The 27,879-nt window shown below is 45.9% G+C and overlaps 2 protein-coding genes across 6 annotated transcripts in view; one reads left to right on the forward strand and one right to left on the reverse strand.

Annotated features, from left to right (window-relative positions):
• The first annotated feature begins 1,586 nt into the window (after positions 1-1,586).
• On the forward strand, positions 1,587-12,165 carry ZBTB2 (zinc finger and BTB domain containing 2). Of its 3 annotated transcripts, none has more exons than XM_069010656.1 (3): positions 1,587-1,859; positions 5,612-5,795; positions 7,774-12,165. In XM_069010656.1, the coding sequence occupies exons 2-3, from the start codon at positions 5,623-5,625 to the stop codon at positions 9,134-9,136; spliced, it is 1,536 nt and encodes a 511-aa protein (XP_068866757.1). In that variant the 5' UTR covers positions 1,587-1,859; positions 5,612-5,622; the 3' UTR covers positions 9,137-12,165. The 3 variants fall into 3 exon arrangements, with proteins under 3 accessions (XP_068866757.1, XP_068866758.1, XP_068866755.1); XM_069010657.1 differs by lacking the exon at positions 1,587-1,859 and adding an exon at positions 2,936-3,245; XM_069010654.1 differs by lacking the exon at positions 1,587-1,859 and having other exon boundaries at positions 4,510-5,795.
• A 12,973-nt stretch (positions 12,166-25,138) lies between these two features.
• Positions 25,139-27,879, reverse strand: part of AKAP12 (A-kinase anchoring protein 12) — a 30,465-nt gene continuing 27,724 nt past the window's right edge. For all 3 annotated transcript variants that reach the window (XM_069010662.1, XM_069010664.1, XM_069010663.1), the window contains one exon: positions 25,139-27,756. The gene's annotated coding sequence lies outside the window, so the exon portion shown is untranslated. The remainder of the gene's footprint in view (positions 27,757-27,879) is intronic.

Genomic DNA, 27,879 nt, shown 5'->3' on the forward strand with positions numbered 1-27,879 from the left:
GTAAAAGTAACAATAGCCTGGGATGGCTGCAGTCATCTGTGGATCTACAAAACAGACAAGATACAAAACTCCTCCTCCCCATCAGCACACCTGCTGTCAAGATGCAAAATTAAAAGTTTGGGCATTTTTTTCCATAGTACATCTTATTTAATTATGGTGGAAACAACACCCCAGGTACAGCTAGCCCCCTAAATGCTTGTGTAAAGAAGTACCTTAAAAAAGGTAATAATCATCTGGACCTAATTCAGACAGTTGGCATTGTAGCATATGCTGTTCCCCATGAACAACAAAAAGCACGTTGTAGGACAGCAGGAGCAGGGCTCCAGGGGAGCGGGTGCAAAGGAATCCCCTTTAACTGTTACTGGCCAAACATCTTCCCACAAGGTCTTCAACAACAACAACAAAGTTTCTCTCTGAAAACGTTTCTGTCCATGCCACTGCTCCGCTTAGCAGATGTATCCGGGCTGTCCCTGGACTGATTCCCTGCTTGGAGAAATCACGTCCAAGGGCTTCCCGGCCTCTTGTAGAAGACAGCATCCCTGCTCCACACTAGCAGCTCTGACTTAATATTTCTGCAAGACCAACAATTTTTTCCACGTATCGCAGACATACATGTATTTCCATGTATGTCTGTGTGCATTTCTTTATGCAGTTTTATAAGCATCCATGGATTATTCTACAGCATGCCTCAGATTTGGATAAAACAAGGCCTTGCTGCAGCCACTTTCCCTCCACACTCCACCACAACAAAATCTGCCACTGTGGGAAGTTGCAGATGTAATTTTTACATATGACAGCTATATCATCTAAAAAGGCACTTCAGAACACCCGCTTCAAATAAGCTGCGTCCAGCTCAACAGACCGCAAGCAGACCCAACCTTTCCCCTTCTGTACTCTGAATCACTCTTTTTTGACAACTGAACTTGTAACCTCCCATCTGACAGCTCAGCCACGGCGTGCCCAGGGCAGTTTCACAGAGACCGGTCCCACGCCGCCCCTTCCCGGCGCACCGAACCGAGACTGGCTATAAATGACACCTGGAAAGCAGCCAGGGTGACGCAGAGGAGGGCACCGGCTCTCAGAGTTCGTGCCCGAGAGGCCCGGGACACCGCGTCCCGCCTCTGCCGGCCCGTCCCCGTTTCCCACATCCCCGGCGATTCCGCGGGAAGCGCAGGGACGCACCTGCGCCCGCCACTCCTCCCCGGCAGCGAGCGGGAGGGCAGCACCGGGCGGCATCCATCCCTCCATCCCACGCCCGCCGCCAAGCACCGCCCGGCGGGAGCCGCTCGGTGCCCCCCGGCGGCGGCACCGAGCAGCCTCTGCCGCCGCGGCGAGGCCGGACGGGCGCCGGGAAGGCGGCGGCGGGCGCGGCACGGCACGGCACAGCACGGCCCCATCCCATCCCTTCCCGGCCCCGCACGCCACCACGATCCCCGTTATCCCGCAGCGCTTGAGGCGGAGGGGGGTGCAGGGGGCCACACCGGCTGCCGCCGCCCGGGAGTTTTAAAGGGGCAGCGCGCCTCGCTAGTACGGGAGCAGCGGCTTTGGCCCAGGGGTGCCCGGAGGGCGGGAGGGCCGCTCCCGTTCCCGGTGGTGGGGCGGGCGCGGAAGGAGGGGCGGGGGCTGGGTGTCTCCCGCTGCCGCTGCCGCCACAGCGCTCGCCGCCTCCCCTCCCCCACGGCGGGGGCTCCTCGCCGCAGCCTCTGTGCTCCGCTCCCGGTCATGTGACCCGAACGTAACCGGACAGGAAAAGCCGCCGCCGCCGCCGCCGCCGCGCTGACTCCGTTGTTGCTGCTGCCGGGCGCGGAGACGGCGGCGGCCCCCGCGCGGCGCCACCCGGCGGCCCCCACGCCCCCCAGGTGAGCGAGCACCGGCCGCGCCGCGTCCGCCCCGCGGGGCAGCCCGGCCCCGCCGCCCGCACGTGCGCCCGGCCCCGTCGCGCCGGCCGCGGCCCGGGCTGAAGCGGCGGCGGCGGGGGCGCGGCGGGGCCTGCTCGGCCCTACCTCCGCATTGTGTGCGAGGGGCGCCCCGGGCCCCGCTGGGTCCGGGCGGGCCGAGGGGGCGCAGGGCGGGAGGTGGAACTGCCCGGTGAATCCCCGCCGGGCCGGACCGGACCGGGCCGGGCCAGGCCGGGCGGCTCTATCCGGGACACGGTACGGGGGGGGGGGGGGGGGGGGGGGGAATGGGTGCGCACCGAGGGGAGGGCCAGGCCGAGCCGGAGGGGAGTGGGTGGGTCGCGGAGAGGGAGGGAGAGAGGGAGGGGGCCGGGCGGGCCGGTACCGCCCGGCGCCGGGCTCGGCTCGGCCGGTTGAGGCCCGCGCTCCCTCCCTCCCGCCCCCTCCGGCGGCGGTGGCGGCGGCGGCAGCAGTAGCAGCAGCGGGATCCGGCGCGCGTGGGGCGGGGCGGCCCCGCCTGTCCCCCGTCCCCCCCCGGCGGGTTGGGATGGGCCGGCCCTGGCGGCGGCGGCGGCGGCGGCTCTTCCCGTCTCGCGCGCCCTGGCGGCTCCGCTCGCGCTGCGTCTCGCGCGCCGTCTCCGTCCCGTCCGTGCGCGCGTGGCGTGCGCGGGGGGGGCGGCGGGCGGGGCCAGGAGGAGGAGGGAGGGGCGGGGCGCAGCCAGTGAGAGCGGCGCGCGGCCGCCCGGCCTTCCGCCCCGGCGGCCAATGGGAGGGCGCCGTCCCCGCCCGCGCAGCGGCCGAGCGTGCTCCGGGCATGGAGAGGGCGCGCGGCTGGACACGCCCCCGGCCCCGGACAAGGCGGGAGCGCCCGGGCGGGGGGGGGGGCGGGAGGCAGGGAAGGGGCGCGCGCCGTCCCCTCCCGTCCCCTCCCGTCCAGTCGTGGCGGGCGGGGCCGGGCCGGGCCGGGGCCCATCGCGGGTCCCCGCCCGCCGCTCGGGGTGAGGGCGAAGGCCGAGTGGGCGGCTGCCGCCGCTCCGGGAGGTGCGGCGCGTCTGTGAGCGGCAGGGGCCGGGCCGCCGTCGGAGCGGGAGCAGCGCCGCGGGCTCGGTGCTCTCGAGGTTCGGTGCCCGGGGTGCGAGGGCAGAGCGGGAAGCGCCGTGCCCGAGCTGTCCCCTGCCAGCCCGGTTGGCTGCCCGTGCCCCGCGCACTCCGGCGGGGTGGTACCGGCGCTTCCCCGGTGTTACCCTGGGCTTGTGCGTACCCCTTTCCCCTGCGCGGTCTCCGAAGCGAACACCCTTCCCGAACGGGCTCGCCCCCGCGCAGCTTCTCACCCAGCATTGAACAGATTAGGTAATTTCCAAAGCCGTGGCAGAGCGGGACCGGGCCAGGGAAGGACTGTCCCCACGGGGTTTCAGGGCGCAACAAGTATTTCACACACTTGTTGAATCGGTCAGCACTGAAGTACGCCCTTGCCGGTGTTAATCACCATTTTATTTAGCTAAGGGTAAAATTCCTGAGCACACCCATACCTGTAATGTACAACGAGCTTTCCTCGCTCTTTTCATCTGCCCTGTGATTTCCTCAGTGTAATTCCTGTAGTGCTTTGAGCTAGAGCATTTCAATATAATCCAGATACATGCAAAACACAACGTTGTGCACACGTATCATTTTTTAAAAAGATCAGTTCAGGTCTCTGATGAAGGGCCTGCTGTTTGGGTAAGAGTGAAGCTCCAAACCAAACAAACTTAGGACAGTAATAGCTAGAAAGAATGCCTGTCTGGCTTAGCGTGCCCTCACATCGGTGGTTTGCTCTGCTTGGCAAGTTTTGTTGTCCAAGTGCAAACCAGACTGAATTAAAAAATGTAGAACACATTAATAATCTAAATTAAAGGTTAAAAAAAAATGTCTAGTGTGTTTTCTGTAACATCACCCTCATGGCGCATCTTGCAGGATTAAATAACACCAAGCATAATTTTTGTTCCTGCTGATAGCAAGTATTCCCTCTTGTGGAGAGACGAAGAGAATTTTAGCATATTGTATGTACAAACTTAGTTATCCAAACATTAGTTTAGGGGGGAGAACATGTACCTAAAGAGAGCTGAAACCTTTTTCTCTTATTAACTGTAAAAAAATAATCAGCTGTATCTTACACTGTATTTCTTTCTTTGTCTTTACACGCCTGTCTCCAGTGAGTTCTGATCTCGTGTGAATGCAAAGGAATGCATTTGGCCAGCCTGGTTACTGCTTTAAATATGAGGGAATTCTTCCCTGTCCAGCAAGTAGAAATACTTGCTTCTCCAATGACTAAACATACTGGCATATGTGGGATGCACTTCTGTTCTCTTTCCCAAAAAGCCATGCTCTTACTGTATAAAAGAAAAAAGGCACTTGAACCTGACTTAAAATTTTGATAACTTCCTGCTAAGTTTAGAGGAGAAAACACCAAAGACTTTTTATAAACCTTTTGGTCCACTTCTAGTTTCACCTTCTCTTTCTGTTCTGTTCTGGTTCTGTTCTGGGCATTACATGGCCAGGAATTTTTTTTGCTTCTCTTGCTGTTTTATATGTTTATGTACAGATCTACATTGCTTCATACTTTCACTTTTTTTGACCAAAGCTCTATTTGCTGTGATTAACTTTGTATCTGCTCGTTGATCTTACTAGCCCTATATTCGTCCATCCATCCAACCATGGGTAACTGTCCTAATGTGTTTTCCTGGCTATTTTTTTCCCCCAAAGTTACCAATTTTTGCTTCCAAGGCTGCCCTTGAATCCTTGAGAAAGAGTTTATAGCTCTTAGGTAGTGCTTTATGGGCAGCCTCCAGCAGCTGGTAGAAGGAGGTGCCTGGGAGGGTGAGGGGCTGTGGAAGCCCTGGCCTAGGGGAGCTTGGGTCAGTGCCACATTTCACGTTTGTTATCCTGCCTGGTGCTGACGGCCGGCCATGGACAGAACTGCACCTCTCACTCTTTCAGTTTCTTGATTTGCTAGGCAGGCATGAGGCATGCAGACTTCTTAAAAATGCTGTTGTGGCTGGTCTCAGTAAATAGATCAATAATTGTTAGGTGAAATGATAGTCCAGAGGGCTTGCCAATACCTAGAATGAATTCACTGCATGAGCCTGGGAAGATTCAGGTGTGTATCTGGTGTCTCCCAGGAGAGGGCATAACCATCACAAATGTTTGGTTATTTAATGTTGGACTTGGATTCAGCTGGATGGACCCATAACTTTTAGGTAAAAGATATAGAGAGACATTAAAATCCGTATTAAAAATACACTCCCACCAACGTAGGTGAGGGTGACTGACGTCAGAAATTCAGCTTTCCTATTTGAGCAGATAGGTAGCAACCAAAACACTTTCTTTTTCCTATTGTGTATAGGTGTTTTTACTACTTACTAATATATCTTCCTTAGCTATTTATATTTCTGTATCCAAGTACCCACAACATGCCTTTTAGAGAAAGAATACTTTAGTCCTGGTTCTCCTTTGCTCTTTAAGCCTTGGTAAATCACTGACACCTTTGTGAATTGCATTGCCGATCCTGAAAGACAGATCCTTGCCTATATGTAAGGTATCTTTTATACAGTAACTTGTGATTAAGATGTGTTACTCAAGTATGGCATCTGGATATTGGAGAAAATATCTGTTAAGAGACAGCTACTGTTGCATCTCTGCATCTACTGTTAAGTTTTACATGAAAGTCATTTGCTTTTCAGAGTGTAAAAAAATGGATTTGGCCAACCATGGACTTATTCTGCTGCAGCAGCTAAATGCTCAGAGAGAGTTCGGTTTCCTGTGTGACTGCACAGTTGCCATTGGGGATGTCTACTTCAAGGCACACAAATCTGTCCTCGCTTCTTTCTCCAACTACTTCAAGATGTTGTTTGTTCATCAAACCAGGTAACTGTAAAAAGGTTCACCGTTTAAATGTTGTTCAGTTAACTAAGCTAAGGAAGTCTAGCAACATTTTGAAACAAAAATGTTCTTTTTGCTTCTTGCTCTGACATAAGGAGTATGGAATCCAGTCTTATCTGCAAACTAGAACCTCACTTTAAAATATGTTAAAGTTGAACTGTGATTCATTAACAGTAATTTTATAATTCAGCACAAGTTCTTTATCCTTAAAAAAGCATAGAACATAGAATTTCTACAGTTGAGTACTTCAAGGATCCTGTCTTCTTTCCTGCACTTTCCTTCCCCCACTTACTATCTTCTACTCTGTCTTGACACTGTTCTTGACATTTGTGTAATGTTACATGCAACCCAGTAAGTATTTGCTAGGAGGTTTTGAGAAATAAACTTACAAAAGAGGTGTATGTGTTTCATTTCTTTGCAGTTTATCAGTCAGTTAAATAGTAAAATACTACATGGTGGAAAATAAGGGGGTTTGTGGTACTTTTCTTTCTGTGTTTGGCTTTTTTTTTTGTACCACAGCCTTACATTGAAGACATTGAAAAGATCACCAAAGTGTAAGACCACTCTAAAGATTTTTTGGTCTTTTTCCAAAATACTTGAAATAACTCAGAAAGTTTGTTAAGTGAGTCACACTCTTAACTCTTTGGCTAAGAGCTCTTAGCCAAAAGTGAACTGCTAGGACAGAAGTGCATTTGCACTTCTGAAACAGTACTGCAGGCAGATGTATCAGTCTTGATGCTCCATCAAGAGCACACAGTCATCTTTGGAAAACAGCATTGCAAGGTTTACTCTTGAGTCATATATCTGAATTCAGAAACGGTCACAGAGAGAGCTCGAGAAGGGTGTACCTCAAGAAATGGAAGAATTGCCTATAATTTCATCCTCAGCTTGGTAGCCTATTGTAGGTAGAGCATTCAGGCCACAGCACGCAGTCATGTCCATTTTTGAATTTCTGTGTTTTATTTATATTTGTTTTTAATAGAGGAGCTACAAATACTTCTGAAAAATAATTAGAATCCCAGTTCCTCTCTGGTTAGCTAACTGAGCTAACCAAGATGTTCCGTGTTTTCTTTCTTCTGAGAACCTTGCCTTGCATTCTGCACAGAAATACAGCTTTGGCTAGAGCAGTGGTAGCTGTCTCAGTCCGGAGCATCGTAAAGGCTGATGCATAGGGCACACTGAGCTGGAGGGTGGTGTTGGTTTCAGTCCTGTTGGGCTGAAGAGAGCATCACAGCCAAAGCATCTTCCTTTGAGTGCTCTAACCAAGGGACTGCTAGGCTGACCAGGCGGTCCACTGGTGCTGCTGTTTCTCCTTCCCTATTCAAGGAAAGAAGCTGCTGTTCTGCGGCATAAGGAACCTGGACTCCATGGATTACACCTGTTGCATCAGATGCCCAGGGGGATTCACACCCTGTCCCACATGGTTTCTGGATCGTAATGCACTTGGGACAGTGCAATACCACACACCTGCAGAACTGTAGCTGTAAACCCTAGCGGGACATAGAAGCCCAGCAGGGAAGTTCCAGATTAATTTTAGGTGTTTTCAGGGTTAAATACTGAGAAGAGTTTAATGGACTGTGAATTTAGAGTCCCATGCTAGCAGGTTTTAATTTAGCCACAGATGTGTTTGAATCCAGCCAAGAAAAGGGGAAAAATGTCTTTGTAGTTTACAAAATATATTAATATGTAACACCACATTTACAACAAGCAGTTTAGAATGGTATAGATTGCAATGGGACAGCTTTTCTTTCAAGCTGGTTACTTCACTGACGAAAAAAGTCATCTTTCAAATAGCTCCTAAGTTTAGCTCTTTTACAGTAAAGCATCTCTGTTAATATTCATTGCAGATTCTGTCCTTTGAATTTAAGTAGAAGCCTCCTATTTTTATCAAGGCTTGAATAACCTAGAACTGGAAAAAAATATTTTCCTTATCTCTTGTTTATAATTTTGTTTCACCTTACAGTGAATGTGTCCGTTTGAAAGCGACCGACATACAACCAGATATCTTCAGTTATCTCTTGCATTTGATGTACACTGGGAAGATGGCACCACAACTCATTGACCCAGTTCGACTAGAACAGGGAATAAAGTTTCTGCATGCATATCCACTAATTCAAGAGGCCAGCCTTGCAAGTCAGGGAACTTTTTCTCACCCGGATCAAGTCTTTCCATTAGCATCTTCATTATATGGCATTCAGATTGCAGATCACCAGATAAGACATCCCACTAAGGTTACGTCAGCGACTGACAAACTTGGGCGAGAACCACGGCCGCAGACATCACGGATGAACCAAGAGCAGGTTTCTGAAGGCTCACAGCTCTCGCAGTTGGGTGCAAATCTGCCACAAGTGACCCGGACAAATATGTCTGCTTCTGACCCGTTGCCATCTTCTCTATCTCCAGAACTGGTATCTGCTGCTGGTAATAACTCACCTTCGGGAGAAGAGGCCAACATGGAAGCATCTTCTTCAGATGAACAGCCTGCCTCTCTCACGATTGCACATGTCAAGCCAAGCATTATGAAAAGGAATGGAAGCTTCCCAAAATACTATGCCTGTCACCTCTGTGGTCGCCGGTTCAATCTGCGCAGCAGTTTGCGGGAGCACCTGCAGATCCACACAGGAGTTCCCTTCACATCTAGCCAGCAGGGAGAAAGTAATATTTCTTTGTCTCTCTGTAACAACACAGCTGATAAAGATGCCATGGAAGTGCCTGAAGCAGGGATGATTAGTGACAGCGAGCTGCAGCAGATCTCAGACTCGCCAATAATTGATGGGCAGCAGCAGTCAGAGACACCTCCCCCCTCCGATATCGCAGACATTGACAACCTGGAGCAGGCAGATCAAGAGAGGGAGGTAAAGAGACGGAAATACGAATGTTCCATCTGTGGTCGCAAATTTATTCAGAAAAGCCACTGGAGGGAGCACATGTACATACACACAGGCAAGCCCTTCAAGTGCAGCACTTGTGACAAAAGCTTTTGTAGGGCTAACCAGGCTGCCAGACACGTGTGCCTAAACCAGAGCATGGACACGTACACGATGGTGGATAAACAGACTCTGGAGCTCTGTACTTTTGAGGAAGGCAGTCAAATGGACAACATGTTAGTACAGACCAACAAGCCCTACAAATGTAACTTGTGTGACAAAACTTTTTCAACTCCCAATGAAGTAGTCAAACATTCGTGCCAAAATCAAAACTCTGTCTTTACACTAGAAGAAGATCGCTCCATTCTGTTAGGTGGTGGGGACACAGAAGCCTCAGAGACTGATAATGCAGTTTTAGCCTCCATCAAAAAGGAGCAGGAAGCAGTGTTGTTGGACTGAATGTGAAACCTATATCAATTTTTTAAAGTTTCTTTACTCATTTTTTATTAAATCAATTTTTTCCTCCCCCTACCTCTTACCTCACTTATCCCTGCCATCATTTCCAGCAACCTCCTTCCCGCCCTTTGTCTTCAACAACCAGAACTGTACTGGCACATTAGGAAATTGGACTTTGCCTCTCCCACCAAAACAAACAAAAAAGCTCTTGCATCAAACCACAACAAAATTGATTTTAATACAAAGGAACGTGAAAAAACAATCCAGCTAACTATGTTGATAGTATTAGTTATTCCAAATTTAATAGATTTTAAACAAAATTTAGATTGCTTAAAAGTGTATTTAGATACAATGATGAGTGTAATGAGAAAGAGTATCAGTTTGGTAAGCAAAGGATATATGTATTTTAGTTTCCCTGGTAGAAGGCATTTTGAGATCCGGCAGATTAAACACCATGCTCTTTACAAGTCCACATGCAAGTCAATTAAGGTTATAACCTAAGCCCTCAGAACTTTTCTCAAGGAATGCAGAAATCTCTGTTCATTGAGTTAAAAAGAGCTGAGGGTGTTGGTTTTCTTTTAGCTGTATGTTTTCCTTCAAGTATGCCCTTGGGTATCTGTTTCAGAGTCAAGCAAAGTCGTTACTTAGTCAAATTTTGACTTAAGTAGCTGTAATAGTAATGTGATGGCAATCTTTATATATATATATATATATACTGTATATGTATAAAGATTTATATATATATAAAGTGTTTGTGTGTATATTTGGTACAGGTAAATAAATGCACACATCCTTTTTAAGTAACTGGCCATCTACTCTCAGATTCAGCCTGGAATGTCTTTTAGTTGTTCAACAGAACTAGTCATTGCACAGGTTACTTTTAACCAAATTTGAAACGTCCTGAGCTGTGTGCATTTTTATTGACCTGTTGAAGAGAAGCCAATAGGTAAGTGTTGTCACCCAAGCTACCAAGGAAACTAGAGAAGTGGCATACTGGTGAGCACTGCACCATTGCTAGTGCAGCACATGTGTGTGTTGTTAGCTATATATAGGTTTGAGTCATTCTGGATGAAAGGAGAGAGAAAAGCTTTATTCCCTTACTCAGGCAAGGAGTGTCCATGATTTCATTTGGTCTAATGGCATGAGTTAAGAGGGAGAAAAAGTGGTGTTCTAGCAACAGGGGATCATGGTTGTTTTAAAATGAATCTGTAGTGCTGGCTGGGAAATTCTGCTCTATGAGAGTCCTGTTATTTTGAAAGCCAAGACAAAGCCTGCAAAAACTGAAAGGATGAATTCTGTAGTTTTAGTTACTGCTGATGGTAGTACTGCATCTTTGTGTTAAAAATCAAGTTGTTGATTTTTATTATTTCATATAGATGCCCGGATTTTTTGCTGGTAGCCTAAAAACCTAAACTGACAGCAGCAGTGAAGCCCACTGAGCAATTACTGGGCCAGCAGAAGGCGTAAGTGGACAGAAAAAGTGCCCCATCATAAATGGAGACAGTGTGTGTTTGGGGGGAGGGGTGGGAGAGGGCAAGTCACAAACCACAGCTCTTCTCTGTGTATACGTTTAAACTGAATATCATCTTTTTGTGTATAGTTAAGTTCTCAGATTTGTAAGTTTTTATACATCATTTCATTGAATAAAAATTGAATTAAATGGGATATGATTTATTGAGTTGAAGGTGAAAGGTTGCCGGTGTTCGGTCTTCCTGAATGAGCTCTTGCTGAATCAGTTTAAAAACCAAGTGATGTATCCTGTTCATCAGACTAAAACCTCTGTCACACAAGTGAACAGTGAGCTTACTAAAATTTAAGGTGGATTTAGCACAAAAAGTTACTACATACTAGACTTTTTCCCAGTTTATTATAATATGACAGTTATTGTAAAGTTTATTGTAAGTGGTATTGATTTTATTATCTCTCTTGTATTAGAGTAATAGATTTAAAATCAATTGACTTCAAAGTATAGAAGTCTTTTGAGATAAAAAAGTAACATCTTACAGAATTATTTTAGTGTTTCCCATTTTAAAACTTCTTTAGGATCTTCCATCTACCAATATAATTCCCCTAAATGTGGGGTTTATTTAATCTTCCTTAAAAATGCTCTCAGAGTAGAAAAACAAAAGAATAAATCTTTCCTAGTTCAGGGTACTGTCAGCTTTTGAGGTATCTGTGGTTTAGGGGATAGTCACAAGTTCATTTCCAAAATGACTGAAGCTGCTAAAGGTGCTGCCACCTCAGCTGTTAGTTACTGCTTAGATGCTGGTTTTGCTTTTCATTCCAGAGCTCTGCTCTGGGGCAAAGTACAACAGTTCAGCTCAACTCCCCACGTGGCTGGTTGTTTCGGGGTGCACATGGCCACACCATTTATTGTGAGACATTATTCCTGCTCTCACCTTTCCTTCTCCACTCCTTGGACATCATGATGTTTGCTCAGTTACATGTTGAATGGACTCAAGTGAAAAACAACCAGTCTTAAAAAGTGCTATTTTTTTCTGTCAAGTTTGTTCCTTATTTTAGCTCTGCAGAAGGTTTTGAACAACTCACAGATTGTGCAAGGATGGAGATGAGCCGGGAAGAGGCTTTACTGAAGCCAGTGTTGCTGCTAGCAACATCCAGGATGTAGAAGATGGGAAGTGGTGACTCCCACTTGGGCAGGTAGCTCCTCTGGAGGGCAGTGTGGCCTTGCAGGCCGGTGTGCTGCCCAGCAAGAAGGAGCAAGGTAGGGCAGGGAACAAGCAGCCGTGGAAGGAGTTGGTTATGACTACTGCTGCTACAAGGAACGTGAAATTGCAGGCTCAGCAGAGATACTTTCACCTGTTAATATTTATTCTTACGAAATAACACTGTCGGGTAAAAAGAAAAAAAAATCATAATAAAGAGACTGTTTTAATATGTGTTGAGCTATGATAATGGTGTCTTTTAAATACCCTTTTATTGTCTGATGCTTCATAGGGATGTTTAAGTCATTGCCTTTCAACTGCCTGAGCAGTTTTGTTTCTCTACAATAAATTAGAAACTATTAGAAATTATATTCTGGTTATTAACAGCTGCATCAAGAATTTGGGAAATTACAGCACAGATAGTATTTGGTTCAAGATTCTTCATTTAAACTCTGAATTATTATTACTGTTAGAGATAACTTCAGGGTTTATTTTTCAGTGTTTGACTTGGAGATTTGTGGCTGAGTTGCTCATTGATCATTCAGTCTGCTCACCTGCTGAAGTTGTGAATTTTCTACCAAACGAAAGCAGACAGCTTGGCAGGAACTGCTGAGAAATTGGTGAAAATCTGCCGTCATTCAAGGCTGTGGGCTGGAACTTCAGCCCCATGTTTTTCCAAAGGAGTATCTTCGAAGTTAATTTCCTAGGCATGTCACTTGACATCTCTGCCTTCACTTCAAAAGTACAAAACATCTACAGATCTATCTGCTCCCCCAGAGGGTTATCACTTCTGAAAGGGAAGTTTGCAGTCCATTGCAATCAATTATTTTTTATCAAGTATCTTCTTAGTCACTGGTCTGATAATTATTCTGCTTCTGCAGAGGGAGAATTTATCAGAAGATGCTTGTGTTACAAATATTGAATACTTAAAACTGGGCTCCTGTTTACACTGCAGGACCTTCAGTTGCTGTCTTGATGTTTAGAAAATCTGACTGGCTCTTCAGCTCCAAATCCCACAAAATAACAGCCTCAGTCACAAAAAGTTGTCAGTTGCAAGAGAAAAAAAGAAATAGATTTCATTCTGTTTACTTTAAATAACTTCTTTGACATTGCAACATCTTTTACATTAATTAAAGGAGACCTGGTTAGACAAGAGCAGGTGCTGTGGTGCCTGGTGGCATCACAATCTCTCTCAGTATTTTTTTCCCAATCTCCTTAACAGCAGGATTACCTTCTTTGGGTATTTTGCCTTTTGGAGAGTAATAATAGTTCTTTAGATATCTTCAGCCCAAGCACTTAAAGATAAAATTGATTCATTCTTAACCAAGTTAAAGTAATTTTCCTTGATTGTATTTCCACACCTTTTAATCTTAAAAAGTAGACACAAATAAGGGAAGTTCATTTTGGAATTCTGTCATTGACTCTCTTATTTATCGCTTCCCAAAAGTCAACAAATGTATTAAGATACTTCATAGCTATGAATGATAAGGAGTAATCAGGTTATTTTAAAAAAAATACAATTGAAAACCAGTTAACATTCATACTTCAACACTGTAAATGTTACACTGTTAATTACAGCAGCACACTTTGGTTAATGAAATCTAGGTGACAGACTACCAGTGGTGATGGAGGCTGGCTGTCTAAATAGCCCAGCTGTTACTCAACCTGAGACAGAGTGTTTCCATTTCTACAGCTCTTATTTTGTTCTTTTGTTTTTGTTTGTAAAAATGCCCATTGTCCCTGGATAATGAAATCCCACTCATACCAAAAGTAGAACAAAACAGAAAGAAGCAAGAAGTCTTTAGCAACACCCTTCATTAATGTGTATTTGCCAAATGATCTGTGATCATCTCTAGAAATAAGAGAAACTCACTGTCCTTAAATATGGGCTTCTATCAAGCCTGCCATTAAGAAGGACATAAATACTGATGAAATTTAGCCAAAGTATGTAACACATTTCCTCTGCAGTACAGCCTTGGTGCTGTGATGTTGGTGCATCTGTGCTTTTGAACAGGTCATGTGTGCCAAGATGCAAGAGCTCAGCATGGCCTTGGAGTGGCTGGCATTCCTTGTAGTGCCAGTGTTTTAGTCCTTGTGCCAAAGGAGCTGCCAGCAGGACTTCCTCATATTCAGTACAGGCCTATTGCCTTAGCCAAAACTGGAGCCTTCCTGGAACCTTAGGAAGCCTGCTCAGGGAAGAGAGAAGCAGAGCCACAAAATGAAAGTTAGCACAAATGTTCACTTACTGTACTGCTCTGTGGAGTGTGGAGGAGGTACCCAGCACTCCAGCATGCCTCAGCACAGATCCATGGCCTGTATCCAATCTGCTGACTGTGTCAGGACTCACTTTGAAGCAGCTCATACACTTTTTAAGGGAGCTTTCTGATCAGTCCATTGTTTCCTTCTATCCTTAACCTCTCAACCATACGGTTAAAGCATTTTCTATTTTGTTACTATTATATTGTGCAATTCCAGTTTCAGCAGTGAATTATTTTATGTATTGCCATTGTTTATTTGGGTCTCTCAAATTCACAGAACAATGTATTCTGTCAATCAAGCTTTATTTCATGAGCTTATTAGGTAAAAATCAAACCAGGGTTCAATCCGCTTTTGATAGACTGGTCTCATCTTTCAATTTTCTAATGTGTTGCTTCAACAATTCACATGTTCATTAACTCAGAAACTGACTAAACTACATGCTTATGAGCAAGAGAGTTGCCTGGCTGAGGGTGAGGGTGCTTATCCTTCATCTGCATCATGCTGCAGGTGTCCCCTCCATCACCCTAGGAAGCAAGGAGCCTCAACAGCCTGGCTTCTGCTGGATCTGCTGCCAAAGGCTTTTGGGGTTAGCTGTTGTATTCCTGCCTCCCAGAGCAGAAGCCTGGACTACACCTTTGCTGTGGCTTGTTGCAGCTCACTCTGAAGACTTTCAGGCTCGTCGGAAGCTGCCAGGCAGTCACTTCTGCAAGGCTGCAGGCGCAGCAGCCCTGATTTTCTGGCCTCGGCAGCAGCACAGCTGCCGCTCTTCCTGCAGCCACAGCACTTCCACCAGCACAGGCCGGGTGTTAAACTGCCAGCATGGGCTTCCCATCCCAGCAGGAGCAGGTCTTTCCTGAGCATCCTATAAGAGGGTAAAGTCTGGAAAATGGGGAGGGTCAGGTCCTTCCACCCCCACAGCAGTGCTTGAAAGATGTGAAGGGAAATAGTCACTCAAAGCATGTGATTGGCAGCTGATGAGGAAAGGAAGGTGATGCCCCATCGGCAAACCAGAACCACTCCAGCTGCTGGCTCACAGTTCTCCACAGACATAGACACAGAATATAGAGTCATGATTGTTCAATAGTAATAATACTATTCTTTTATATGATTGCATTCTTACTCAGAATTAAATTTTTTTTAATCTCATTTTGAGGCACCTTTGCAATGCTGATAACAGAAGGGGACCCAGAACAAGTCCTGATTTGTGTGCAAGAACTGAAAAAGAACCTTTGTGGAAACTTCATCCTTCTTCACTGAGTTTATTAAAGTTCAAATTTTTCATGTCATTTTTAATAAAACTGCAGTATGATATTCATTATAAAAACCCCCCATACTACAGGCATGACTTGAAGGCTGTAAGTGTTGCTGTGCATCACTCTCCTGTCCCATAGGAAATGTCTCAGAGCAAAGGGCCACAATGTTACCAGAGTTCTATCTGCTGCAAGTGAAACAAAAGCAAACATCAGCAGAAGGAATCAGCTGAAAAATAGATCAGCTTTCATCTGTGTGCAGAGCTGTGCCAGACAGATTAGAAAGCTAACATGTGGTGAAACAGCAGCTCAAACTAAATGGGAGAGTCTGAAAGAACTGAGCAGTTACTCAGGAAGCAGCCACCTAAACTGTGAAGCTGTGATCATGCCTGTAAGAACACCACCTTTCCTGTTTTGGGGTGGGGTTTGGGTTTTTTTGTTTTGCTTTGGTATTTTTTACGTTATATTAACTGTTTCCTCTTAGAAGAGTGGAAAGGTGTAAGGCACAGAAATAACACTGAGATATTTTACATTTACAGAGGATTTTGATTGCAGTGGTTTCTGTGATAACTTTGCACGGTGGGTATGACACTTGAGCAGCTTGCAAAGACAGCACTTGCAACCTGCACAGTTCTATGAATCTATGCTGTCAGACCGTGCCCCTTACTTAGAGCAAGAGTGGAAGCAGGAGCTTCTGCCTTTCAATGCCTGTCACAGATGGAATTGAGAACACGTGGCTTCTGCTCTGCCAGCACAGGGCTAGCAGCACTCTGATGAGTTCTCCTCTCAGGGCTGGTGCTTTCCCCTTGCCCCTTCCAGCAAGAGAAGGTGCTACCAAATGCAGTACACTCACCTCAGGGAATGGGAGCACCACCTTCAGTGCTCCTTAGCTTGAGGGTCAGAAATCTCTTAGCATGGGATTTGTATCTGTGTCTTAAAGAGAAGAGCATACTAGGAATTTGGAAATCATTATTGTATTGATGCTTTTTCCACCCTTCCCCCCATCATAGATAGGTGGTTTCGTGCTCTAAGAAGAAGCTGACGTACAGAAATTAAATGTCATCAATTCCTGTATCCTTGGTGGACCCATGAGAAAGTCATCTAGTGCTGCAATGTCATAGAAAACATTTCCCTGCTTCTGACACTACTGCAAGGAAGTGTGAGGTGATGGTTCCCTCTACAACTGGCCGTGCTGGTGGGCTCCTCCAGAGTGCTTACAGGAGCTGAGGTTTGGCATGGTGAGAGGAAAAAAGTGCAGCTGCTGCTGCCAAGAGGATTTATTTGCTCTGTCATGTAGCTGCCAGTAGCGGTACTTTCTTGCAGTGCCACACCTCCATGGTGACTCTTACATGAGAAATGAGCACATCTATTTCCTATTGCTGTCAAGGAACGTGATTAAACATGGCTCTGAGAGCTGGGAAATAGAGATACAATGACAGTGGCACTTAGCACTGATGTCTCTGCCACTGAGCATAACCAGGGTTTGCAAAGTAGTAACACTCCAGGCTTCAAGAGGTCTCCTGGACAGAGCTGAACTGCTCTGCCTGAAGTGAAGCAGGCAGTTTTGCAGAAGTGCCAGCTTACAAAGTGCTATAGACAAGGGCAGTTCCTCAGTCCATGTTTAAAACCTACCAGCGGAGTGGCAAAATTCTTCTTCAGTGTCTGATGGGACCAAGAAGGGGCATTTCTTGGTATCATCCTGCAGCAAGAAATGTGTTAAGATTACACAGATGAGTTGCTCCAGCTGTAAGAAACCCAAAGGGGACCCCAGGGAAATCAAGCACCTGCTGAAGGAATGGTTAGGTCCAGGAATGGCACTGCCTCTGACAGGGCCTTTGGTGGCAAAGTCACATGCTGCAGCAGCCATGCTGGACCTGTCAAGAAGGCCACAACCCCAGTGCTCTCAGACCAGTTCACATCCTGGCCGTGTTCCCCCCCTGCTTCTCATGCTCCTCCTCACCCACAGAGCGAGGAAAACTGAAATGTCCTTGACTTGGGGAAAGCACTGCTCAGCAACAACTACACCATCAGTGTGTCATGGACATTATCCTTATGCTGAGTACGAACACGTGGCTCTGTACCAGCTGCTAGGAAGCCAATTAACTCTATCCCAACCAGAACCAGGACAAGGATAAGGGTTAGGATTGGGAGAGAAACAGAGTGGTAACCTCTCACCAGAATGGGGCTGCAAGAGAGCTGGTGAAAGAAGAGGGAGGCTGTAGAATGTCAGTGTAACAACTGGTGGAGAGTGCAGGCACAGGACACCGCCTGTTCAGCTGGAATGACACCAAACAAGTATTTCAAGCACTGCAGCCTCTAAGCAGAATGTGATTTTCTCCCCTTCTCTCTCAGTCTTCCCTAATTTCAGCTTCAGTTTTCCCTTCACTTGAGAGCATGTGCAGTACATGCCCCTGTTTCTGTCCCTGTCTCACAATAGGAAAAGGGAGTAGGAGGCAGAGGAATCCTTGCTGCCTTCCATGAGGAGAGTGAGTTATCTTCCATGATCCTGTCTCTGTTGTGCAAACCCTGGCATGGAGCACACGTGTAGCTATACTGAGGATTAAAGGCATTGCTTTTTATGACCGTGACAAAAAGGTAAGGTCTTCAAAGGGTAACTCTCAGCACCCCTGAATCAAGCCTCATGGATAAAGCTCCTGACTCTGCCACAGCCTTGCCACTTGGTCTCTAAGACCAGCATCTGTCCCAATGGCACATGAATGCTCAGCGTATTTGACAGAAAGAAGAGAATTATGAAGTTCTATTAACGACAATATACTCTCTAGGGATTATCTTATTTTCCCAAGCAGTTCTTAGAGATGGAGGAAAAAAAGGTCTCAGTTAAGCAAATGCATAAAATGATCTCAGGAGAGGCTACACCTACCATCTTTCCTGACGCAGATTTCACTGACGTGTAAAAGGCTTTCGGAGTGAGGAGATAAACACTCATGCTCTTCGCTTTTCAAAAAGCTTTATTAGAGGGGAAGTGCATTTGCCTTCATGATGACCCCACTGCCCAGCTTCATGACCTTCCTCTAAAGTCATAGTCTCTGGTTTCCTATTCAAAGTAATTTTTCTTTTTGTCATTATTTTATAGCAATCTTATTGTTACATATGACTGCATTCTTACATTCTATTTGGAACCCAAAGTGACTTGATGTTGCATGGGTCCAGGTCTTGCTCTAATCCCCAGCAATATCCCTTCTCTCTCATGTGGATGTGTAGTGAGAGGGGCCACATAGGGCAGATGAGTTCCAGTGACTGAAACACATTCATGGTTTTCTTTAATAAATCTAGGGGGCTTCTTATGTTGTGGGTTCATTTCCAGATTGCACTTTTCTTTAGTAAATTATGGAGTAGTCAGGTTATTATTCTTAATCCTGGAATATGTCCCCTCCAAGATCCTAAAGTCTCTAGCGCGGCACATAATTAATTTCTTATTCTGGGGCAGTGATAATCTTTGGATTTCTTGTAGCACCTGTTTTTCTCCCACCTGTCTGTCTGACTCCCCAAAAGATGAATTCATGACTGGGCTCTTCTTCCTGTTCTGCTGGTATTTCTACCCCAGCTGACTGTGGCTGTGTTGTCACGAGTGTCCATAGTCTGTACGGGTTTTGTGAAGCAGCCGCCTCCTCCATCACTGATGCACTGCCTCACAGTGACCTCTTGTGGAAATTTTAACATTTCCAGCTCTTCAGGCAATGTCGCATGAGCTACACGTATTCTAGGACTACAGTTTAAACTTTGGAATAAAGTAAATGTATAGTGAAGTCCCTGCCAGATGAAAGCAAACCTCATCTGATCTGCCTCCGGTGCTGGGGTAATGAAAAACATTTCTTTCACGTCGATAGTTGCCATCCATCATTACAAGGACTGACTGTATCAGCCATACTGGGAACAGATGCAATGAGTGGTTTGGCAGCAGCTGTCGGGCCTCCATAATCTGCTGTTATTTGCTTCTTGCCGTGTGGGTGCCTAAGAGACCACATCCCTAAAACCCTCTGCCTTGGTCATTACTTTTTTTTGTACTGTGTCACCACCTTCCCTGGGTATGGATCCCAGAAGATTATTATGAAGAGAGCAGCTCAGCTAATTGATGTAAAACTGGTGTTGTCTGTACGTTTAGCTGACTTGGAGTTTGCTCTTTGTCTAAGTACATTTTCCACAACCTCTTTCCACAAAGCAAAACCCATTTTGCTTTCTCCTTTTCACACAGAGACAGGCTGGCTCTTCTTCTTTTCCATTACATTTATTTTAGTTGAGGTTCTCCTCTGGTTTTTGCCATTTGTGGTATATACTGGGTGTATCTGCCCCTGCCAGCCTGGGGACTTGGTGCCTTTGAGTGCTCTGCAGCCTGCTGCGGGACAGGGCTGCCAGAGTCCCTTCTGTCCCGTTCTCTGGCTTTCCAGTGCAGCCCCTGGGTATGGGGATGCTGCCAAGGGGATGCTCTTTGGGGCACACAGTGGCTGCCCCTGCGGAGTCATGGCCGTGGCCATATAAATGCTTCTTCTAGCACTTTCCCAGTCTCATGGCACCAAATACAGCAGCAATCTAGAACTGAACCTGCATTTTCCCTTCAGAGCCCACTAAAGCAGCTCATCGTTTCACACGTCTGTTTTGTGCACATGCATCACCAATGCAAGCTAACGCTCTGTCCTGCTTTTTGCTCTTTAACAGCTGCCAGGGCTGGATGGAATTTCAGCTAACCGGGAAGACAACAGCTAGAAGTTACTGCCTTCGCCACATCAATTTCTCCATCTTTGGGGGTGTTACATGAAGCAGGAGATACGGTTCTACACACATTTAAGGCGCAGCCTGGGTTGGTTTTTCCTTTTGGTTTCTTTTTGCGAGAGCTCTCCCGGCGGTGTGCAGGGACAGCACTAGATGGTGCAGTCACACCAGTGCAAGCACCGGGGCCCTCGGCAGCCCCTGCGCACCCCGGAGAGCATCCCGGCAGCACCTCCGTACCCGGCGGCTGCCCTGGAAAGCCGAAGGAAGGGCAGAAGGGCAGCCCTGTCCCGCAGCAGAATTGTCCCGGAGAGCAGAGCCCTTTGCACGGCGGGCTGCGGAGCACTCAAAGGCACCAAGAGCCCAGGCTGGCAGGGGCAGGTACACCAGGGAAAATATGGCTCGAGAGGGTGTTTTGTGTCCCCAGCACAGCAGCAGCACTGCCAGGAGAGACCCATGAGCTGATAAGCAGGTGGCAGAGGAATTTCAGCGCGGCGGAAACACCGGCACTTCCCTGCACACCATGTTCCAGCTGCGCCAGGGAAGTGCGAGGCCAAGGAGAAGCAATTGTTTGAGCTTCAGTGCAGCTGCTGAAGTTCCCTGTCCCCAGGTCCAGAGAGGGGACAGAGCCTGAGCATGTCCTGCCAGAGGAGGGTGCACGTATGCACCCACATGTGTGTGCACACACGAAGCACACTAATGTCCAGCTGCTCCTCCAGCCCAGAGCGCTGCCTTAGGAAGGGCTAAAAATACTAATTCTCCAAGCATCAGCAGTACTGCTCCCTCTGTTTAGCCTTCCTCCTCTTTGCTTAAAAACCAGAGTGCCTTCTCACTTTAGGGTCACTCTGTTCTCATTGTTTGGTTGCATTTTGAGATCACAACAGAATTAGAAAGAGCTGTACATTTTTCCTGGGAACATTGAAACAGCCTAACCTCAGCACTGCTCTCTTGACAGTCTATTTTAGGCTCTTCAGGCTGATGAATCATTAATACTTCAGGCTAGCCCATTTAAAATTCAAACATAACCTTCTAAACTTTGGTCTGTGTGCTGTATTTAGAGTAGGAGCTGGTAGAGGGTTTTGGTGTCTCCCTTAAGAAAATAGGTAATGAGCGGGAAAATTAAGCTTTACACTTCAAAGATCATTATTAGTTAACCATACACTCTCATGTTTCTGGTTTTTAGCAAATTTTTAAAAGCTCTCTTACTTGCCTTTCCTCTTGCAGAAAGGAGAGAAGTAGCTTCACACTATCTTTGGTTCACTGCTAAGTGTTATTTTAAAGCTATGAGCTTATCTTTAAAGTGAAGATACTCTTACTTCAAATGTTCATATAAATGTATGAACATATTCTTTAAAGAGCACTTTGTCCTTGAGAAGCCTCAGTGGCCATACTATCTGCATTCCTGCAAACAGGTCACAAATTCACGTTCAGTAAAAGCACTCACTGCTTTTCAACTCATTTAAATCTTTTTCTGGTTTTGCAGATTGTGGAGCCTCTCTTGATTTTTTTCCTAATGCCAAGTCTGTCATAATGAACATTCTGTTTCCAGTAGCAGCAGTCTTGCATCACTTGATGCATGTTGGTCTCTGCTCCTGCAGTTCTCCAGCTGTGCTCTTCTGCATCCCTGCTTGTTGGCAGAGCCACCCACTGTCACTCTCCTGCTAATTTTACTTTGCCACTCAATGGGGAAATTTAATCAATACCTTTCATAGTTTACAATTCAAAATTCAAGTACTATTTTTTCAGTGATATGCCAAGGTTCCTGGTTTCTATGGTATAACGTAGAACTACAGTAGGTTGTTTTTCATAGCTCAGCATCACTATGCTCCTGTACATTAGTCAAAATAGGATTTTGAGGGGTTTTAGGTAACATCATCTCTACTGCTTAGATTGTAAGATTTTATGCTACGCAAGTGATCCAAGCTCTCAATAGGAAGGAGAAAACAAAATGTGATGCCTCTTCTATTGGAAAAATAATAACAGGAACATCCAGAGCCTTGAGACACATCAAGGAATATTTACAGAAAGAAGTATTGTATCTGTTCTCTTCATGAGCAACTATTGGCTATGAGTGAAAGAAAACAAAATAGAAATTTCAATAGTCAATATACTGCCATGATTAATGAGTCCATAAATATGAGCCTGCTTCTACTAACTGGTGCCAATAATGGCTCAAGGGGCTTGTCTGTTTGTTTGGGGTTTTTAATTAAATATGCTTTTGTATGAGGAACTGTTAGCAATATGCCCAGCCTCTGCCACATCATTCATACTGGTGCAGGTTTCCCCCTTGCATCTGCGAGGCATTAACTGGCTCTGCTGTGGGGAGGAGAGGGGATGTAGGAGCTGGAATCCAATTGCAGGATCAAGACAGATTATGCAAAAATCCAATAAAAGCGTTTTCCCAGTAGGGAGACTTATGCCAAAGAAAATAATGCTATTTTCAAGATTATTCAGCAAATATTCTAGTTTAGAAGAGTTCTGTCAGCTCCAGAATAATGGACAGGTCCTATTTGCCCTTGTAATTCTTAATCATGCTCATGAAATGATAGTGAAAACATCATCTTGGAGATAAAAAAACCCTAATGTAATTGGGCTAAGAAAAGCTTCCTGTGAATAAATAATGTTTCCTCCTTGCCCCATCTTCACCAAGCAGACTTTCCTCGGAGCTGTAAGTAACACCACAGCCTTCTCTGCATTAGTCAGCCAGTCTTGAAAACTTTACTCATTTTTGGCCCTGGGCATGCACTATCCTAGATACTGGCTGAGCATCACCCCTCTGTGTCTTTTTCTTACCCTCATGGCTACCCCAGAATGGTGAAAGGGAGACACGTTAGTACAGGCAGTTGTGTGTCAGGACTTCTGCTGCATACAGCTGCTTTTATGGAAAATGATAGGCACCACTGACTGTCATGCTGCCCCTGGGACTGTCCAGTGAAAATCTCCCAGAAATTCATTTAGAAGTTCACAAGGAACCTGCTTACAAAGCAGGAAGATAGCTCAGGCAGGGGAGAGGAGGCCATAGTACTGCAAGGCTGAGGGGACACAGAAGACCCCCCCAGGGGAACAGCTGCACTGGGGAGAAGGCAGGGATTGCTCCCAGCCTGCTTCCTGAAGGCTTCCTGGGATGTCTGCCTTCCCGGACAGCAACTGGCTTGCAAATGCCTTGCAGTTTTCCACAATTCCCTCTTGTCTAGCTGCTTAGAGGAAAGGCATCACGTTATCCGTCCTAGTCTGGTGCCTTTGTAGGAGGGACAGAGGCTACCTGTAGAACGAATGACGAGGACAGGGTCAAGCTGACACAGAGACCATCACCAGGGCACAGCTCCTGTGGCATATCAGACTTCCGCTTCCCTCGTTTCATAACACCATCACTCCTTCTGCTGCCCATTGCAGGGGGGGTGGAACCAGATGATCTTTAAGGTCCCATCCAACCAAAAAAAAAAAAAAAAAAGGAGCCTTTTCAAGCTCTGGAAGTGGATGTCATTTTCAAGGGGGAATAGGAGATGCTTCCATAAAACTGTTCTTCCTATTTTAAGGAGTTGGTAATATTTTTTTAAGAGGATGTTGAAGCAGAACAGACACACGCCTTTACTAGACCCCTGTCCCTAATTCTTACTTTTGTAAAGACTGCATGAGGTGCCCAACTAGAGACATCAGCCCTGTATTGGGTGTTAGCACTGTGGTGGCTGTATCCATCTTGTTAGGAGTATCTCAAAATGTTCACAGAGCTGTCACCCTCCTTTATCACATCATTCATCCCCTCCATGAAATTAGAACTTCAAACCCTATGCTGCCAAGTCCACTGGCCTTCTGCTCCACACTGCTCCTCATTCCAAGCCACATCCTTCCTTGCCAGACCATCAGCCTCCTCAGGCCTACTCCCTTCCCATGTGGCAGCTGTGAATGACAAACATCCAGCGTTCAGCATCCAGACATGAACATCTCAGGAATCCTCTCTGCTTTTGGTAAGCCTCCTGCCCCTCCCCAAGCACTTGCTGTATCCAAGCTGTGCAGGTTCCTCAATGAGCACAGCTGCCTCCCATATGCTCTGGATTGCATGGGAAAGCCAGACCCACTTCCATAGCTTGAGCTAACAGGCAGGATACTTGAGCTATTGCCAATAAAACAGCCCTACAAGATGAATCCTCCTTGGGATGCAAGAGGCTTGGACTCCAATCCCTAGTTAGGTGCCTGTTGAGGGATTTCACGCACCAGTATAAATGCACAGATCTTACAAAAGGGCCACCAGAGGCTGTGTACACCTCGAGCACAATGTCTGGCAGGAGATGCTGGCTCCATCTGTACCTCCAGATGCCGGAGGTGGACAGTAAGATCAGTCCCTGCAGTGTGAGCCCCCTGACCCCTTGCCAAAGCAGGAAAAGGGACAGGCAGCCTGCAGTGTTCCAGTATCCCTGCACCTGCTGCAACCCCTACAGTGAAGTATTTGCAGACACTGGATTTAGCATTTTAGCTGAAGATGGGAAGGCACCAATCATTACAAAACTAGTTCAGGTGTGAATCTGTCTCAAGATACAAACACTGCTCATCATCCTCAGCCACAGAACATAAACAGCTGGAAAAATTTCATGTCTGAAGTCCAAGGTCTGCTAACATCAATACAGCACACCCTGATTTTTGGTGCCATGAGTATACTCTCCCTAAGCAGAAGTGGGGGAGCCTAGAAGATACCAGTTATGGGCCTAAGACCCTTCCTCTACTAATCTATGACAATGGTTTTGTGGACATTTATGTTGTTGCTTTGTTGGAGGTTTCTATACTTCAGTCACACCAGCAAGGTGTATGATTTACTAATTTTTCATTCTGGCTCACTGAATACTGTTATCTATCTTGAATTTAATAAAGGTATTTCAGTCTTCTGGAGTACCTTATCCTTACAACTTCTTCTGAAGTATGCATATTTTATTGAAACTTAGAGCCAAACCATAGTTTAATTCTGTAATTATCTTCTTCAATTCACATCAAAAGCTGAACGTCAGTCAACAACAAATGAATTCTCAGGAGCAAACCTAACTCCCTGAAGATGAAGCAACCATCAGAAAATAATTTACACTAAACAAGCTGAAAAAAAACCCCACCACAACACACAGGTTAGAACAAATTTGTAGTTGCACTTTATTTATCAATGAAAATCTACCTTAAGAACACAAAATCAAATTTGGTAACCCAATACATTGGATTAGAGAAAGCTTCAAGCCTTTAAGCACAAGCCAGAAGTCACAGTCTCAAAGGAGAGTTTCAGAGGCCAAAGCAATACACTGGAACAAAGTAGTATCTTTTTGTGGAGACATGCTCCCTTGCACCATTAGTGTGGGTTTGGGTGCAGCAGGTTTCTTTAGCTGTCAGTTATAAAAAGCTTTTGTATTTGTTTTATAGTTAGGTTTGTTGCATTGCTTACCTAGGCCCTGGATTAATGGAGAAAACAGGCAAGTTAAAAGCCCATGCCTGCTCAGTTACTACCAACAGACAATTTACATTGTGGTAAAGCTAGCTTTATTTAAATGAGGTTCAGACAAGAAGTAACTTTACATATTATTAACAGCTTTGGAGCTACAAACGTAAGAATCAGATTACACAGGTCATGCTTTTGTTATTTTACCTGCTGCAGTTATTGCAATATGGCTTAAGGTACATAGGTATACAGTTTGTACAAATTCAGCCAAGTTTGCACTTGTGAGGTGTTATTAAGAGCATCATTACCTTGCAAGCCAACCTAAACGTGTGGAAATCAACCTAGGTTTTTGGAATTGCCCAAAGCTATGGGGGAAAGCTGCCGCTAACGGTGGACAGAGATAGACTGGATTGTTTGAAACCACATTGTTTGGCTTTAAATATTTATATAATTCGCTCTGAGGTAAGGAAAAATCTTTTGATGCTTCCACACAGGGCAGCACCAGATGGTGCAATCACACCAGTGCAATCAGTCACATCGCTTGCTGGACGTGCAGCCCCGAGGAGAGGCCAGCACCTGCCATAACAAGAGCATTTGTACACTAAAGTTGATTTTAAAATAAATTACTATACAGGTATGAGCGTGAGCTATTGTTCAACTTGATGGGCATTGGCTTCACAACGTGCGATCTGTAACCTTCACTGTAGAAATCAGAGCTGAAAGTACTGACTTGTACCCCTTGTTTGATTTTAATGTAAACAACAAAGGAGAGGATCAATTCCTGTTGGGGACAGACATCCCAGGACTCTCAGTCTTGGGGCTTCTAAGCATCTCTTTATCACCCTGCTCATTCTAGGTGTTGTCAGTTCAATCCACCTTTCATGAAGGTTTTTAAGACCTCGGTACCCCAAAGATCTCATCAGCTTTTTGCAATTCAAGGCAGAACTCATTACCAAGTCCTTTTCCTCTTTCCTACTCCTGTCTCAGAAAGACAGAATTGTCAGGAGTGGGAGAATTTCAGAGAATAGTGTGGTGGGAAAACAGTTCAGGCAGGGGTTGGAAAAGGAGGAAGTGTGTATGCAGGAAAGATGTCAGACAATGTAGAGCAGGGAAAGGCTTCGGGTTGGATGGGACAGTGACCAGAAATGATCAGAGCTTGAATGAGAGGGACGAGATACAAAGGCAGTGGCACGAGAACAAGGTGACAGTGAAATGGTGTCTGGAGGGTTCTCAGAAACCAGGAAGGGCTGCAAGTAAAAGTGAGCAGTGGGTCAGGTCAGGGCTCTCCTTTGGTCATTGAAGTATCATCGTTCTACATTAAAATCAGAACTGGGTTTAGGATATACATATAAATATTCAAAGCAAGACAGCCAAATTTTATGAGAGATTTTACAGGGGGGAAAAACCTGGAACAATAAATAGGAAACTACATGTTACCAATTTCCACTGCAATAGTATCAATTTCCTCTCCAGGCTACTCTACAATATTCATTTAAGGGAATGCCTAAACAGTACAGAAGTATCATTGCTCTACATTAAAATCAGAACTGGGTTTAAGACATACATATAAATATTCAATACATTACAGTCCAGTCCTGAGACCTGAAGTCTGGAACAACAGAGGAAGGGTATTTTCCATCTCCTTTCAAGCTACACTGTAGAAATAATTTCTGACTACATCAGGCCTGCACAAATACAACTGAAAGATGGACAGAGATACCTGAATGGGACTGAAAGGCAGCAAACTTGAGCACCTTGCTCAACGATTTGTGCGTGATCCAGTTCCTGCTGTATGACAGACATATCCAGAAGTCTCGTGTTCTCATCAGTCAGCCCCTCTCTTCCCCCTCACACACAAGCTGAGCAGCACCTACAGCCACTCACAGGTCAGATCAAGGCAGCTAGAAAGATGTGAGGGGTAAGGGAGACTGCAGAAAGAAGGAAGGGGAGTTCAGGGACGAGTGAAGGGATTCAAGGAGATTGGACAGACAGGACACACATTAAATGAGGGGACAATAATAACCGTGGCAAAAATTCTAGTGGTCTGCCCAGTCACTCAGTGGTGCATCTCCAGTCTTAATGAATTGTTTTGGGCAGAGACAAATGACATTCAAATGGAACACAGGTATGGACACAGCCAATATTAAAGGCATTGTTTTTTTAACATAAATGGCAAGGCGAGGTCTTCAAAAGAACAGATGTTAACATCCAAGAATAAAGGGTAGTGAATAAAGCTCCTGGTTCTGTGGCAGGATTGTCAGTTGTTCTCTAGGACTGGCATCTCTCCAAATGCCACATGGATGCTTAGCACATCTGAAAGAAAGATGACAATAAAAAAGATTTAGTAATGACAACTTACTTTCTCAAGAATATCTTTTCCCAAGCAGTTCTCAGAGATAAAGGTCTTATGACTTAGTGAAGAAAGTGCAGTATACA

This window comes from Aphelocoma coerulescens, chromosome 3, assembly GCF_041296385.1.
Source record: "Aphelocoma coerulescens isolate FSJ_1873_10779 chromosome 3, UR_Acoe_1.0, whole genome shotgun sequence".
In the NCBI taxonomy this organism is placed as follows: Eukaryota; Metazoa; Chordata; class Aves; order Passeriformes; family Corvidae; genus Aphelocoma; species Aphelocoma coerulescens.

What these genes read in the sequence shown, in the direction of transcription:
- ZBTB2 (XM_069010654.1), top strand. Translation starts at nt 5,497, where the DNA reads ATGTGTTACTCAAGTATGGCATCTGGATATTGGAGAAAATATCTGTTA. An exon ending in TTGTTTGTTCATCAAACCAG is followed by an intron (nt 5,796 to 7,773) that starts GTAACTGTAAAA and finishes TTCACCTTACAG; the next exon opens with TGAATGTGTCCGTTTGAAAG.